We start from the raw sequence: 15,948 nt of genomic DNA, 5'->3' as shown, positions 1-15,948 counted from the left end.
TGGTTCACAGTACCTTCCTGGAGACAAGCCTTGATTTAGATGTCCTGTTCATAAGAAGCCACTGTTGTTTTCTAAAATGGTAATATTTTATTATTTGGGAAATGTTTCAGGCCCTTAAAGAGAAGACCGAGCTGCAAGCCCAGCTTGCAGCCTTGGACACCAAGCTCCAGGCCCAAGTGGAGCAGAGCCGAAGCAGCCAGCAGAAGCAGGACTCACTGAGTTCTGAAGTGGACACCCTGAAGCAGTCCTGCTGGGACCTGGAACGGGCGATGACTGACCTACAGAACACCCTGGAGGCAAAGAATGCCAGCCTAGCATCCTCCAACAACGATCTGCAAGTGGCCGAGGAACAGTACCAGAGACTCATGGGAAAGGTGGAGGACATGCAAAAAAACATCCTCAGCAAGGACAACACAGGTAGCCTTCAGCATTTGATGGCTTTTTTAGTTATTTAATCATCAGGAATTCATGAAGCGTTTACTGTGGGTTGGACCCTGAGACTGCAAAGCCACACATAAGTTAAGAGTCAGAGGCAGAATTAGAGCCTGGCTCTTCCTGACCCCCCCCCCCCCCCCCCCCAGGCCAGCAGCAGTCATCTACCAGGCTACCTCGGAGGCTCCTGGTTAGAGCCTGCTCAGCAGCATTTTCTAATGCATTATCTCATTTCCCGTTTTGGGGAATCTTAGAATATGAGGAAGGCATTCTAACCAGGCCTCAGTCTAGTATGTGGCCCTCCTGTGGGGACCCAGGCACATGGACATGCACAAAGGCTCCTTCCCAAGCCTGGGCAGGAGCCATGCATGGCCTTCAGTTGTAGCAAACACCAGCCCAAACTAAGGTTTGCTGGTGATCAAGGGTTGTTATGGGCCTGTTCAGATAGATGCTGTCTTGCCCACATTTGGGCATATGTTTCTGTTGAGTAGGAAGATGTTATTAGAATTCTGACATTTCAAGGGAGAAAGCTGATGTTGACCTTGGCATTGGCTTGATTCTAGTGCATGACCTTCGGCAGCAAATGACGGCCTTACAGAACCAACTCCAGCAAGTCCAACTAGAGCGCAGCACACTGACAAGCAGGCTCCAGGCCTCCCAAACCGAGATCACATCCCTGCAGAAGGTCCGGCAATGGTACCAGCAGCAACTGGCTCTGGCCCAGGAGGCCCGGGTCAGGCTGCAGAGCGAGATGGCCCACATCCAGGTAGGCCTTTCCACCAACTATCCAGCACACACATGCACCAGCACTGATGGCTCTGAATCATTACTTGTTTTGTTTTTTACTTTTTTTAAAACTATAATTTTTTTTTATATTGTATTCATTTATTTTTCCAACTACATACAATGTTAGTTTTCAACAATGATTTTTTTTTTTTGGCAAGGTTTTGAGTCTTACATTTTTTCTCCCCCCTTCAATCTAATATAGGTTGTACATGTACATTTTAATCATGTTGTGAAAGAAGAATTAAATAGAAACAGGGGAAAATATACATAAGACAGCTTTTTAAAATTGAAATTTAGTAAGCTTTGGTCTGTATTTAAACACCATAGTTCCTTCTCTGGATGTGGATGGCATTTTCATCACAAGTCCTTAAAATTGGTTTTGATTATTGTGCTGCTAAAATGAATAAGTTCATCATAGCTGACCATCTTCCAGTTTTGCTGTCAGTGTGAACAGTGTTCTTCTACTTCTGCTCATTTCACTCAGCATTGATTCATGCAAGTCTTTTCAGGCATTTCTAAAGTCCTTTCCCTCATGAATTCTCATAGAACAATGGTGTTCCATCACATCCCTATAGCACAATTGTTCGATCATTCCCCAATTGATGGACATCCCCTCAATTTCCCATTCTTTACCACTACAAAAAGAACTGCTATAAATATTTTTGCACATGTATATTCTTCACCCTTTTTTGTGATCTCTTTGGGATACAGACTTAGTAGTGTAAGTGCCCTTTGAGTGTAGTTCCAAATTATTCTCCAGAAAGACTGAATCAGTTCACAATTCCACCAAACAATGAATTTTTTCTCCCGTTTTCCCAACATTGATCATTTTTATTTTTAGTCATATTGACCAATCTAAGAAGTGTGAAGTAGTAGCTCTGATTCAAGAACCTTGTTGAGTTTTGTATTTGCACCAAGTACCTTATTGCACGTTCACAATCATGAGTCTTCAGTTACATTACATGGAGTAAGTATCAACAAATCTGTGATCAATTCTGAAGCACACTTTCCCCAAGTAGGTTGTGTTTTTATTTTGGGGTTTTAATTTTTATTGGTTTTTTTTGTTTTGTTTTGTTTTTTCTAACTTAGATCTATTAGTAAACCAAACAATTTATACTTTCCAATACTAATAAATTTCTGCCAGGGAATGATTTAAACTGTAATTCCTGAGTTTCTTTACTATTCTTCCCAACTGTGGTTTGCAGACAATTAGTCTTTTTATTCACATATAAAATGTATTTTTTGGTCTCGAAGGCTTAGTTCTTTGCTCAGCTAGGTCAGTAAGCAGAGTCCCTTTGTGGTCATAGCACTATAGTAGGAAGAATCATGACAAGCCTGCTTTCTGTAGTGCTTTTATAGGACTCAGATTTTTTTTGTACTTTATCATTTTCGATCCACTGTTGGGACTCCCAAGAGTCATTCTCAAACTAGAATCCATAACAGGACCGTAGAGTTAAGAGTTTTTCAATATTGACGAAGGGATCTGATCACACACCTAGCATCCCTGTTGTGAGAGAGGCTCCAGCCAGGGCATTGCTTGGGTCTGGGGGTTCTGAGTTGTGGTTGGGCATCTGCACTAAATACAGCATAAGTTGGGGAATCCCTGGGAGCCAGGGAACTGGTAGGCTGCTAGCAAGGGGTAAACTAGTTCAGGTCAGAAATGGAGCCTGTCAATTAGCAGTGGAGCCACCCTGCCCTGGCTACCTGGGCCAGAGAGACTTAGTCTTAAAAATAGTTGAAAGACACCTTGGAAGTTATTACTTTTACAGTTCCCCACACCATGAAGAAGAGCTCCTACACATTTATCATCTAGCCCCTGCTTGAGCTTGAACACTTCAGGTGAACTAGTCACAACCAGGAGGCCATATGGCATGGTAGGTGAGAAGACCGCTACCCCTTCCCAAAGAGGTGATTTTAACTTCTAGAGTTGCATCTGCCTCATAATTGTTGTTAGCACCATACAAGGTAACAGACGTGGAGGGTACGTTGTAAAACATAGCATGTAGATGACTGGATATAGTTACATTTCTATGTATTTGTGTTGCGTGTTAGCATTTAACAAACAAGTCTATTGCAATTTTGATAGTTCTGTTATTAACTCCTTGATTGACCTGAAATCAAACTTCCAATGACTTCTACTCATTAGTCTTAGCTCTACCTTTTGGAGGCTTTTCTAGAGCAGGTCTTGAAATACATGAAGGCAGCAATTGTGTCTCCTTCCAAGGCTCCCCACCAGTTCTTTCTCTTTTCTGACATGCTTTCCAGACTCTTGACCATCCTGATTGCCACCTTCTGAGGCACTCTGATTTGTATGGGATGTTACCTCTAAAACTGGACACAACACTACTACTGCAAAGTATCCTGGAGCTCTTAATGCTCACAGCCCTGAAGCCTTTGGAACATTTAAGTTTGGGGTCACCCCATTAGATTGTTGATGGAATAAGTCTTATTTCCATCCTGTTCTTAATTTTTTATATTAAATATGAAACTTTATATTTATCCTTTTTTTAATTTCATTTGATTATTTTAGTCTCTAAGAAGGTACTAACCTACATCAGGAGAAGGAGCTTCTCTTTCTGATGAAATCACCAGTCCAATGCCTATTAATAGTTGATTCTAATCAGATTGGATTCTTTCATTGAATAGAATACTGCTCCCTCTTAGCTTTGTATCATCTACAGAGTTTTCTAAACATGCCGCTGGATAAAATGTGAGATAGAACAAGGTCCTGAGACAAGTTCCTATAATTGCCCTCCAGGTTTCCATCAATCCATCTCTCAAGAACAATGATAATTGATCTCCATAAAGCCCTTTACACCACACCAAGCATTTGTTATGCAATTCTTATTCAATCCTTACAACAACCCTGGAAGGAAGATAGGATGGTTTCCATTTTGCAGGTAACCCAAAATAGATCTTGAAGATTAAGTGAATATCACAGGGTTAATAATTGGCAACACCAAAATTCAAACCCAGCTCCAGAAAAATACTCCCATCACAATCACTTCTAAATCAGCCATCTTTAGCCAGATGGGCACCTAATTAAATTCCCACCAATCAGAAGCAGAAAGTCAGGATTCATTCTTATATTTTGGGGATGCATTCTTCCAAAAACAGCTAACCACTCAGATTGTCTTTAGTCTGCGTCTCTCTGTTCTGGATTACTTAGAGCTGATTATGTCCTAATAAGAATAATAGGTAGAAATGGTTCAAACCGCAATGAAAGGGTCTCTTTGTGATTTGTGAATTTAGTAACTTTTGCACTAAAGATTCTCTCTCTTTTTTTCTTCCAAGGTCGGACAGATGACCCAGGCAGGCATTCTTGAGCACCTTAAACTTGAGAATGTGTCCTTGTCCCACCAGTTGACAGAGACTCAACAGAGATCCATCAAGGAAAAGGAACGGATTGCCGTACAGCTACAAAACATAGAGGTGAGAAGCTGGTCACATTTTGAGTTTCCATCATTGTTTAGTCACAGAATCAAGGAAGAAATAAAGCTCTCTTCTAAGGAGTAATCAGTTGTTAAGCCACCTGAATTCTGACACTGTCACCATTGCCACCTCTCTTATCTCAATGTTCTTTGTGGTTCCAATCTGCTTCTCTGTTATCTGGGCTGGTGCTGAGCCCCCCATTGCCTCTCCCCATCTCAAACTGTGCACTCTTTATCCCCACCCTCTCCACCCTTCAGTGTTCTATGTATAAAGAACTCTTCCTTGAGTGGGGTTGCAGGACTTGAGCCTCAGCATCCCATTAGAGGGGATGATCTCCTAAAAAGTGTTTTTATGTACTGCAGTTATCATCCAGCTTGGGGAATAGAGTCACATAGCTGTGGAAATGACTTTTATCTGTTTGAGTTAGAGGAAATACAAGAGATTCCAGGGATTCAGGGGATCCCTTTAGAGTCAAGTCTTAGATGCCGTGTCATGTCCTGTCTTGAGCACAGTTTCTAATCTCATTTTGTCTCCCTAAGAGAGATGACTTTGATGGTCTCTTCACATCTGCCACAGAAGGGTAGAGATGCATGCCAGAAAACTTAACTTCCCCTAATAAACTCCATTTTTTGGGAGGTCACACTCATGAGTTTAATCCAGTTCAAGGATTCCTGACCTAGGATCCATGAACTTAAGTTTTGTTTTTCTTTTTAGCATTTTGATTATTATATTTTAATGTAATTGGTTTCCCTTGTAATCTCATGTATTTTATTTCCACATCTGAAAAGGAATTTGGAGACTTCTTCAGCACCATAAGGTTCTTGGACACAGGGAGGGTTAAGAAAAATTGCTCTAGGGGGCAGTTAGGTGACACAGTGGATAAAGCACTGGCCCTGGAGTCAGGAGTACCTAGGTTCAAATCCGGTCTCAGACACTTAATAATTACCTAGCTGTGTGGCCTTGGGCAAGCCACTTAACCCCATTTGCCTTGCAAAAAAAAAAAAACCTAAAAAAATTGCTCTAAATCTTTCCAGGGCCTATTTTAATTTTCAGTATTTACTGCCAATTCTCCTTATCTTTCTATACTCCTACAGCTCTATTTCCCCCCTCAGAAAGTACCCGATCATTATGTATTTCATTCATATTAAGCCCCTGTTTGTCCTGGCCATACCTGCCAGGATTCTGCAAGTTGCAAATCCCCCTTAATGCATCTGTTCTGTTAAGAGTATGGATACAAGGGCAGCTAGGTGGCTCAGTGGATAGAGCACAAACCCTGAAGTTGGGAAGACCTGAGTTCAAATTTGACCTCAAACACTTAAAAATTACCTAGCTGTGTGACCCTGGGCAAGTCGTGTAACCCCACTACCTTGCAAAAACCAAAAAAGAAATAAAAAGAGTACAGATTGGGGCGGCTAGGTGGTGCAGTGGATAGAGCACCAGCCCTGGAGTCAAGAGTACCTGAGTTCAAATCTGGCCTCAGACACTTAATTACCTAGCTGTGTGGCCTTGGCAAGCCACTTAACCCTACTGCCTTGTTTAAAAAAAAAAAAAAAGTACAGATACAGCTGTGCCTTTATGCATGGGAAGAATAATTTCATGTATATCTTTCAACTTCTGTCATTTCTGAACCATAGACTTCCCTGTCCTAGTTCATGCCCTCATCCCCTCTCCCCCAGACTATCACCTGCAATAGCTCTGGTGTGGGTCTGGACATGAATCCAAGAGTCAAGTCAGGTAGAAATACATACCCAAACACAAAAGGTTGGGAAGTGAAAATCTACCAACTTTATTTTTGGAAACTCAGACTTTTTATAGCAAAAACTTATCACAGGAATGGCTGTTTAAAGGAGACCCAGTTTTACAATTTCCAGGGTAAATTTACAATATTTGTTCTAAGAAATCTGCATACTTCTCCATCAAAAAAATCTTTTACAACCACCTCCCAGAGCCACAGATTATCCTAGGTCAGGGTTCACTGGTGAGCCAGCAGATCCCTACAGTGAGCAATAATCCATACTTATCTTTGATGAAGAAGATCACCAAGGATATGTAAATATCACTTCCTGGGGCTGGCCCTCTACACCAGACCATAGGCATAACCTGGAACAAGGACTCCTGTCTCATTTGGCTCCTCCCTGTTCAAGCTCCCTCTTACAGCCTCTATTATCCTGGCTGGAGACTTCCCCCACTAGCAGCTCCCTGACATGATCCTCACATATACCAAAGGATCATGGGGAGAGCCAGGGGCTCTCCTTGTACAAAAGGACTAGTCAGCTGACAGAAAAATGAGAATAACCTCCTCCCACCCCAAACTTTGAGCAAGAAAAACCTAAAAAAAAAAAAGGAGACTTTTGTTTGTAGATGTTCTGTCTTACTAATGTAAACCCCTTCAGAGCAGAGACTGGTTGGTCTGTTGGAGCCACATAGCCTTGAATGTAGTAGTTGGGGGGGGTTTTAGGCTTTTTTTGCAAGGCAGTGGGGTTAAGTGGTTTGCCCAGGGCCACACAGCTAGGTAATTATTGTGTCCCAGGCTGCATTTGAACTCAGGTATTCCTGGCTCGAGGGCCAGTGCGGTATCCACTGTGCCACCTAGCCAACCCCATGTAGTAGTTGTTTAGTCATTTTAATTGAATTGAATGTCTTCCTGTTTCCAACATCTGTACTGATTAACTGATTATCACCAGCATTTTTATTGGGTTTTCTGGGAATTAAAACACATTAGGTTGACTCTGTAGGAAGTTTGTATTTTTTCCTATAGTCCTTTCCTGGTTTGTCAGAGATGTCAGAATCATTTGTATTTTGTATCCTTAAGAAATTTGTGGCCAGGGGCAGCTAGGTGGCTCAGTGGATAAAGCACCAGCCCTGGAGTCAGGAATACCTGGGTTCAAATCCGGTCTCAGACATTTAATAATTACCTACTGTGTGACCTTGGGCAAGCCACTTAACCCCATTTGCCCTTGCAAAAAAACCTTAAAAAAAAAAAGAAATTTTGTGGCCCCTACCCCTTCTCACCTTTTCTGTTTTTCTGTCTTTTGAGATGTCCTTGAGATCTTTATCAGTTGGAATTTTACTACTTGGAATAATTTTACCTGCCTGGTGTCATTTACAAATCATCTATAAAAATATATAAGATTGAGTCTGACACTGGTCCCCAGGGGAGCATATCATTAGCACCACTTCATCCAGAAGATCATCTTTATTTCTGTCTCTTCACAATGCTTATTGTCTGCATTCCTTTAAGCAGATGTGTGAGGTGTGGGTTGGTGATTTTTTTGTTGTTGTTGTTGATGGTGTTCGACAATCTCTGGTGTAGAAATCGTCAACCATTCAAACAAGTATTTCTAGAGCCTCCACTGAGAGTCCAGTGTTGTCTAGAGAAAGATATACAGGAGAAATCCTTGGTGCTGACCAATACATTATGTCATTTGCTATCCTTTTATCCATACACTCAAGAGAATTCAAAGAGATTAATGAGATGATTTCCTTATTAAAAAAAATCATGTTGACTTGTGCTTATACCCAGATTTGTTTATGGACCCACTTGTCCTGCCTTTTTCTATTGATTTGACTTGCCAATTCTAAAAATGAATGAGACACACACACCCCCCCCCCCCAATCTGGAGTTTCAGGAGCTTGTCTTATGAATGAGCCCAGCTTTATAATTCTACCTATAGATGCCTGTGGCACTTGAATATATGCTTTTTGGTCCCAGTGACATATCCTGGGGATGTCTGGTGAGGTTTTGTTTTAGAGAAAAATATGTTTATTTTCATGTAAGTTAGAATACATTCATCTTTTTTCATTCCTTTCTCATTGTTCTCGTTTGAAAGGCAAAAATGCCCCCCCGGGTGGTGTGCTTGTAGGTTCTGATATTTGCTCAGCCTTGACCGGGTGAGGCCAGAGGGGTCACATTGTCTTGTGTGTAACCTTCTCCTGGCTCTCACATCTAGGCGGACATGCTGGACCAGGAAGCAGCATTTATTCAGATCCAAGAAGCTAAGTCCCTGGTGGAGGAAGACTTGCAGAGGAAGCTGGAGGAGTTTGAAGATGAGAAGGAACACCTTCAAAAGATGGCTGATTCCGCCACATCCTTGGAACAGCAACTTCAGCAGGTGAGGGCATGGACAAGGCCAGACGCCAGAGAGGGACAGCAATACTTTTGCTCACTGGAGTAGTTTTTTATTTTAATTTAAAACTAAAACTGCAAAGTTGATTGCCCCCTATGTAATGCGGGGAGAGGGCCATCCTTCAGTCTAGAAGACCTAGGTTCAAATCTTGCCTCCAGCATAAGCATAATCATGGGCAAGTCATCTAATCTCGTGAGGACCCCAGACATTCTATTATAGTTACCAGTGAGCTGAATAAAGCTTTATTCACACAGTCGTTTCTCTCCCCTCCCTGCCCCCCCACTGAGAACCAAAAAATTAGACTTAAGGCAGCATGTACTCAAATTTGACATGATAGCCACTAGGGCAGGCAGGTGTGTGGTTGTGTAGCAGAGACTCATGGTGTTGATTTCCTCCAGGTAAAGCTGACTTTGCACCAGCGAGACCTACAGCTGGATGCCCTGCAGCAGGAGCACCTGGACCTCATGAAGCAACTCACCCTGAACCAGGAGACACTGCATACCCGGGAGCAGACCCTCAGTGAGCTGCAGACACGCTACGAGGAGCTGCAGGCCCGGCTGGAGGAGCTCCAGGGAGATGCCGCTGCCAAAGATGACACGATTCAGTTTCTGCAGAATGAGAAGATCGTCCTGGAGGTGGCGCTGCAGACCGCCCAGGCAGGCAAAGAGGAGTTTGACCGTGGCTCTCAGCAGTTAGAGGAGGATGCAGATGCCACCTCAGAACTCTTGGAGCAGCTGAGGCAGGAGATTGCCATCAAGTGCAGCCAGGTAAGCAGGAAGGCCCTGAGTTTGGCTCCGTGTACTGGGCTTGGGGGGGGGGGGGGGTCACCCAAGAATCATCGGCGGTCGAGATCCCAGGGGCAGTGATCAACTTGAGAGGATGGGCCAGAGTTCAGGGAGGCTAGTGCAGGGGCCTGTCATAGAGACCACAGCATCACTTGGGCCGTATGGCCTCTGGTCCAGGATCCGTCTGTTACCAGCAATGTCTTTTTAGGCAGATTAGCTTTTCTTTCACCAATTATTAAATATGTGTAGCTATGGATAGAATCAGAGAAACATGGAGTGAATTTGTACCACTTGCCCTTTGAGAGTATTGTCAGACTGGCGCCCCGGGGAATAGGACAAGCTAGATGGGCTTTAAGATTTCTCTTTTCATACCTAAACAGACTCTTGGTGGTTCTTTGGGGCTAGTTTTACAGACTATTTTCTGTCACAGGTGGAAAACTTGCAGCAAGAAAGCATTGCTTTGAAAAAACAGACTCAAAAAGTAAAGGAGCAGTTTCTTCAACAAAAGGTAGAGTGATGCTCCTCATCATTTGTTTCAAATCAAAGTAAGATAAGAAAATTCATTTTGATATAATGCACTATGTAGACAGAAGCAATACCTTTTAGCTGATCACAAAATCACCTTTAACCCTTGACTTGATTGGTTTTCTTAAAATATATTTATAAACTTTATCACAAGTTCTCCCCTAAAAAAAGTTGTTTACAGAGCTTGAGCGTGGAAGCTATTGAAACAAGGGGTTTTAAGGAAGAAAAGATGCCTGCCATACCCTGTTCTACGAACAGTCTATAATTCTAGTATGTCCTAGTAGGTGATGGTGGAAGCATATCGGAGGGATGCAAGTTCCAAGGACCAGCTGATCAGCGAATTGAAAGCAACAAAGAAAAGACTGGACTCAGAGATGAGAAATCTGAGGCAGGAATTAATCAAGCTTCAGGGTGAAAAGAAGTCAGTGGAAGTAGAACATTCCAGATTACAAAAGGAAGTGTCCCATGTTCAACAGCAAATGACTGACCTCGAAGGACAGCTCCAGCTGGTGCAGAAAGAACGAGACGAAATGGAGACACAGTTACAGGTGCATCCATATAGTGCTGCCGGATCATTAGGCTACCAGGAGGTCTTCCACAAAGTATTCAATTCCTTGGCTCCTCCAAACTCTTATTTTAAGAATGGATCCAGGGGTGGGGCTCTCCACACATCAGGTAGCAAGTGTCCATAGAGGAAAAACTTCAAGATCTGAGACAGTCACAGCAGCCCCCAAATAAGGTTTTGTCAGCTGTGTTTATATAGGTGTCCTTGTGCCCACCAGGGTATCTGGAGTCATGACATTCATCCCAGGTAGAAGATCACAGTCAAAATAGCATTTCCTAGGGGTGGCTAGGTGGTGCAGTGGATAAAGCACCGGCCCAGGAGTCAGGAGTACCTGGGTTCAAATCCAACCTCAGACACTTAACAATTACCTAGCTGTGTGGCCTTGGGCAAGCCACTTAGCCCCATTTGCCTTGCAAAAACCTAAAAAAAAAAAAAAATAGCATTTCCTACCATGAAACAAACTATTGGAGAGCAAGGTGAAAGATGGTTCCTTTCCAAACTTCTGACATTGTTTTTCCATCTCTCTCATTTTCCAGTCTTTGAAATTTGATAGAGAACAGTTGACATCTCTTACAGAGGTGAATGAGGTATTGAAACAACAAGTAGAACAAATGCAACTAGAAGCCAGAAAGTAAGTATGCCCGAGTGTGATGACTTAGCTCAGCAGCACCCATTGTCAGGGTCATACATTCGCAGAAGTTTAGATAAACACATGCTAGCATTCATGTGGGTATGCTTTACATACCTATATATGGTCAGATACCTCTGCCTATCCATTGAGATAGATACAGATATATACACATACATATATGTATGTATAGTTATCCATATAGAAATAGACATACATAGATATGTGTTTAAATGCTTTGATGATTCTGCAATCTCATGTATAAAAATCCTTTCTTCCATAAGTATAAAATCTCATACTAAATGTATCTTCTCATTCCATAGACATCTCTTTTATATAAACTTCCATGAATGAGAATATTCTTTTCTTCAGAATTTTGTTTTTTAAATATTTTGTAGATGCCATTACAGCCATTGGGCTTCTTTTCTTTAATTGTGCAAGCATCAAGTTCTGCTCATGCTTCTGAAATATATACATGTACTTGTGAACAAGGAAAAAAGTTTACAAGCCCACCAAACTTTTATTAACCTATTCCTCTGCCCAGGATATACACAAATACTAAAATTAAATCGGCATTTTTATATTATTACTCTGAGTTGATTTCTGTTTGTCAAGAACCAGTATGGGCATGGTCCACCTTTTAAAAAACCCAAGGTGGGATATTCCAGGTTGGCATATTGGACAAACTGGGGACAAACTGTTACTACATTGTGAAAAGTTACACAGCTCTACAAAAGGAATCAATTCAGAATCCCTTGTAAATGAGAAGCTTCCCTGGCACCCTTAAAAGTTGGGTCCATTGGGACAGCTAGTTGGCTCAGTAGATACAGCACCAACCCTGGAGTCAGGAGGACCTGAATTAAAATCCAGTCTCAGACACAATAATTACCTAGCTGTGTAACCTTGGGCAAGTCACTTAACCTCACTATCTTGCCAAAAAAAGTTGGGTTTATCTTGCAAAAAATCTTTTTGCCCCTGTCTTTCTATTTCACAAAATGGCAGACTATAACCTGTGGGTAGAAATGGCAGAAGTGCTCCAGACCTTATCTTTTTGCTTTCAAATCATGCTTTTTAATCAGAGAATGGCATAGAAGCGATTTTATCTCTCTAACCCCTTATTTTTTAGTTGAGGACTGAAAAGGGCAATTGACTTGGCCAACTCCTATCATACTATCCAGTAGAAATGCCTGAAATGGAATGAGAGGATCCTAGTTCATATTCTTTCTCTCTCTCTCTCTCTCTCTCTCTGTCAGTTATTTCTTTTATTTCTATTGTAACATAACTTTTTTTAAATTTTGATTTCTGAATTCTGTTGAATTTCTCATTTCTATTCCATCCAATTTAGAAGTCAAGAAATGTGATATTGTCACCTCCTAACTGGAACCATAACCTGTATCATATTGTGACATGAGTTAGCTTTAAACTCTGCAGTTATATGAATTTAATCGTTTCTATTTCATTTCAGTGTTTGACATTTTTTGGATTTTTTTCCTTTTTCCTTCTTTACTGTATTCCAGAGCCATTACAGAACAAAAACAGAAGATGAAGCGATTGGGTTCAGATCTGACCAGTGCCCAGAAAGAGATGAAAGCCAAACATAAAGCCTATGAGAACGCAGTGGGCATCCTAAGCCGCCGCCTCCAGGAAGCCCTCAGTGCCAAAGAATCCTCAGAGGCAGAATTAACCAAACTCAGAGCCCAGGTCACAGATGGAGGAAACAACCAAGCTCTAAATGTAGGTCCATGTGTCATCCCCCCCCCCCCCCCCCCCCCATGGAGGTGTGACTCAGAGTGCCAGTATAGGAGGAGAATCAATCACCTCCCTTTTTTCAGTTGTTAAAGGAGGGTGGTGGGTCATGAGATCTTTCAAATACCTTTCAGCACCAAAGATCCTTCTTTATTAGAAAGATCGAGAACTTAGTGGTAGATAAATTACAGAGTCAGAGAAAAGATCTTCAATTGTGGGCATACATTTTCTCATTAGTTGTTTATAAGACAAGACTCAAAACAGCCACTTGAATGTCCCATAGCCTTTATTACTTAAGAGTTCTCTGTGTTGGGTTGACCATACATTCAACAGTCTCTGCTGTCCCATGGCCCATAAGGGGGGCTTTTGCCAACCTTAAAATGTTTGTAACATATAGCATAGGCCCATCCTATTTTCTGATTTCAAAACTCTCTTTCACCAATTGAGTACAAAAATGGTGTCCCATGATTTCATTTGTTACAATATTAAAATGTACATGATTTGGGTAAATAAAGTCAAACCCCTTCTAAATAAAACTTCTAAGAAAATATATTAAAATATTTGCTTTGTTTAGGAAACTTATATAAGTGACCAAAACCAAGTCCTGCCCCTTAAAACCACCATTACTCAAAGAGCAGTCAATAATGCCATGTGGTGTGGTGTGATTGTGGTCATGTGCCCTCCTGACTGAAACTGCCCCCTCTATCATCAGGAACGAATCCAAGTCCTGGAACTGGAGCTACAGACTGTTGGTCACAGTAAGATGGTGCTAGAGAAGGAGCTTCAGGAAATCATCTCCCTGACCAGTCAAGAGTTGGAAGAGTACAGGGAGAAGGTCCTCGAGCTGGAAGATGAGGTAGTCATCTCGGCTTTCTCTTGAGATGCCGCAGGGATAGAGAGTGGGGAGCAGCAGGAAAGACAAGAGCTTGTCTGGATGCTATAGTAATGCACTGGGTGGTGATGGTAGTTATGATGGTTTAAACTGCTTCCTCGGAATCTTGTGGGCTGCTGTCGTGCTTTCATATTGCAGGCTGTTTAGGACATCTGGAACATACTCTGTTGGCATGGTCTATCCCCCTACAGTCTCTTCTGTAGGATATCTATTCATCTGATTATTTTATTCACAACAATGCACAACCAGCTCAGATCACAGTGGCCCTTTCTTATGATTTTTTTCCCCAGCTCCAAGAATCCAGAGGCTTTAGGAAGAAGATAAAGCGTCTTGAAGAGTTAAATAAGAAGTTGACTCTTGAATTAGAGCATGAGCGGGGAAAACTGACAGGTCTGGGACAGTCCAATGCAGCCTTACGGGACCACAACAGTATCCTCGAAACTGCATTAGCCAAGAGGGAGGCAGATTTAGTGCAGCTGAACCTGCAGGTATCTGGAGCCTGGTGCTGGGGGGTTGATTTTCAGGATCGTAAATTCAAAACACATCTTTTTTTTTTTTTTTTTTGCAAGGCAAATGGGGTTAAGTGGCTTGCCCAAGGCCACACAGCTAGGTATTAAGTGTCTGAGACCGGATTTGAACCCAGGTACTCCTGACTCCAGGGCCAGTGCTTTATCCACTGCACCACCTAGCCACCCTCAAAACACATCTCTCTTGAAGAAAAGTTAGGGTGAAAGAATATGACAGCCAGCCACAAGCAGAACTGCTGTTTCTTCCTATCTAGCCTGAATAAGATAGAATTTCCACAGTGGAAATGAAAACATTTCTCCATGCTTTATACAGCGGTGGTTTAATTGGTCATTTTACTCAAAAAGGTTTTCTTAAGGCATAATTTTAACCTCTAGACAAATCAAGATAGTTACCACATGGTTTTTGATTTTGGTTTTCTTTTGTTTTGGGGGGGGGAGTAGAAGTTGTTATGTCTTGGTTATTCCTGAGGGTTCCCACTTAGCTTCTTTGGGGGTTTCCCCAAAGTTTCCCCATACTTCCCATATGGGGGACTAGGCAAGAGAATCCAATAAAGACCGCTGTTGCCTGTCCAGAGCCTTCTTTGGGGGACCTGACTGGATGCCCCAACAGTAAAGAATAACATATCTTCATCCTGCAAACTGAGGAGTGAATTTTTAATAGTTTCTCTGAGACAGCGTCTTGGTCTCTTCCCAGGGACTCAGACCACTGTGTCTTTAAGTCTTACATCACAGAGTGTCCAGGGTCCTGCATGCAGCCCCCTGCCAGAGGTCCCTCTGTGGCAATGCTCTCACGTGCCCACAGCCCTGGTTTTTATATTGATTGAGGTCCCCCGATACTTGAAATGGCAGTGCGCAACCCACATCCTCCTGTGGTCTAGGTTCAGGCTGTTCTACAGCGCAAAGAGGAGGAAGATCGGCAGATGAAGCAGCTCGTTCACACCTTACAGACTGCGCTGGAGAAGGAAAAGGCCAAAGTGCGAAGCCTCAAGGAGCAGGTGTGTGTGTGTGTGTGTGTGTGTGTGCGCGCGCGCGCGCGCGCACGCATACATCCCACCACCCTACCCCCACCCCACTTCTCCTGGGCCCAGGTAGGCTTGGCCAGATCTAGAAATAAATAACAGATAGGAGTGGCAAAAGCCCTTTCTCAGACACTTTCTAGGATTACAATTAAAAAGTCCTTTTGTCTACTCCAGAAGTAAAAAGGTCTGTTGAAATGCTTGTTTATTTCACAGAAAATGCACCTTAATTTGTTTCTTGGCCCGTCTCTTGTTTCCTTTTGTAATAGGTGGCCGCTGCCAAGGCTGAAGCTGGACACAACCGCCGTCATTTCCGAGCCGCAGCCTTGGAGCTCAGTGAGGTGAAAAAGGAACTGCAGGCCAAGGAGCAGCTTGTCCAGAAGCTCCAAGCAGAGGCAGACAGCCTACAGTGAGTAGTCAGGGGACCTAAGTTCAAGTGTAACCCTAGGCACTTCCTGGCCATGTGATGACCCTGGTCAAAGCCTGG

General features: G+C 42.6%; 1 protein-coding gene across 3 annotated transcripts in view; it reads left to right on the top strand.

The window, feature by feature from the left end:
* Window positions 1-15,948, top strand: part of GOLGA3 (golgin A3) — a 37,829-nt gene that overhangs the window by 13,417 nt on the left and 8,464 nt on the right. For all 3 annotated transcript variants that reach the window (XM_074205172.1, XM_074205174.1, XM_074205173.1), the window contains exons 7-19: window positions 111-417; window positions 996-1,198; window positions 4,513-4,650; window positions 8,601-8,762; window positions 9,176-9,544; window positions 9,993-10,070; window positions 10,372-10,635; window positions 11,189-11,283; window positions 12,798-13,014; window positions 13,739-13,882; window positions 14,209-14,406; window positions 15,324-15,440; window positions 15,731-15,870. In XM_074205172.1, the coding sequence (XP_074061273.1) occupies window positions 111-417; window positions 996-1,198; window positions 4,513-4,650; window positions 8,601-8,762; window positions 9,176-9,544; window positions 9,993-10,070; window positions 10,372-10,635; window positions 11,189-11,283; window positions 12,798-13,014; window positions 13,739-13,882; window positions 14,209-14,406; window positions 15,324-15,440; window positions 15,731-15,870 (2,432 nt within the window). The remainder of the gene's footprint in view (window positions 1-110; window positions 418-995; window positions 1,199-4,512; window positions 4,651-8,600; window positions 8,763-9,175; window positions 9,545-9,992; window positions 10,071-10,371; window positions 10,636-11,188; window positions 11,284-12,797; window positions 13,015-13,738; window positions 13,883-14,208; window positions 14,407-15,323; window positions 15,441-15,730; window positions 15,871-15,948) is intronic.

The sequence above is a fragment of the Macrotis lagotis genome, chromosome X (genome assembly GCF_037893015.1).
Source record: "Macrotis lagotis isolate mMagLag1 chromosome X, bilby.v1.9.chrom.fasta, whole genome shotgun sequence".
NCBI lineage: Eukaryota > Metazoa > Chordata > Mammalia > Peramelemorphia > Peramelidae > Macrotis > Macrotis lagotis.
The sequence above is the reverse complement of the archived record's forward strand: the minus strand, read 5'-3'. Positions and strand labels throughout refer to the sequence as shown.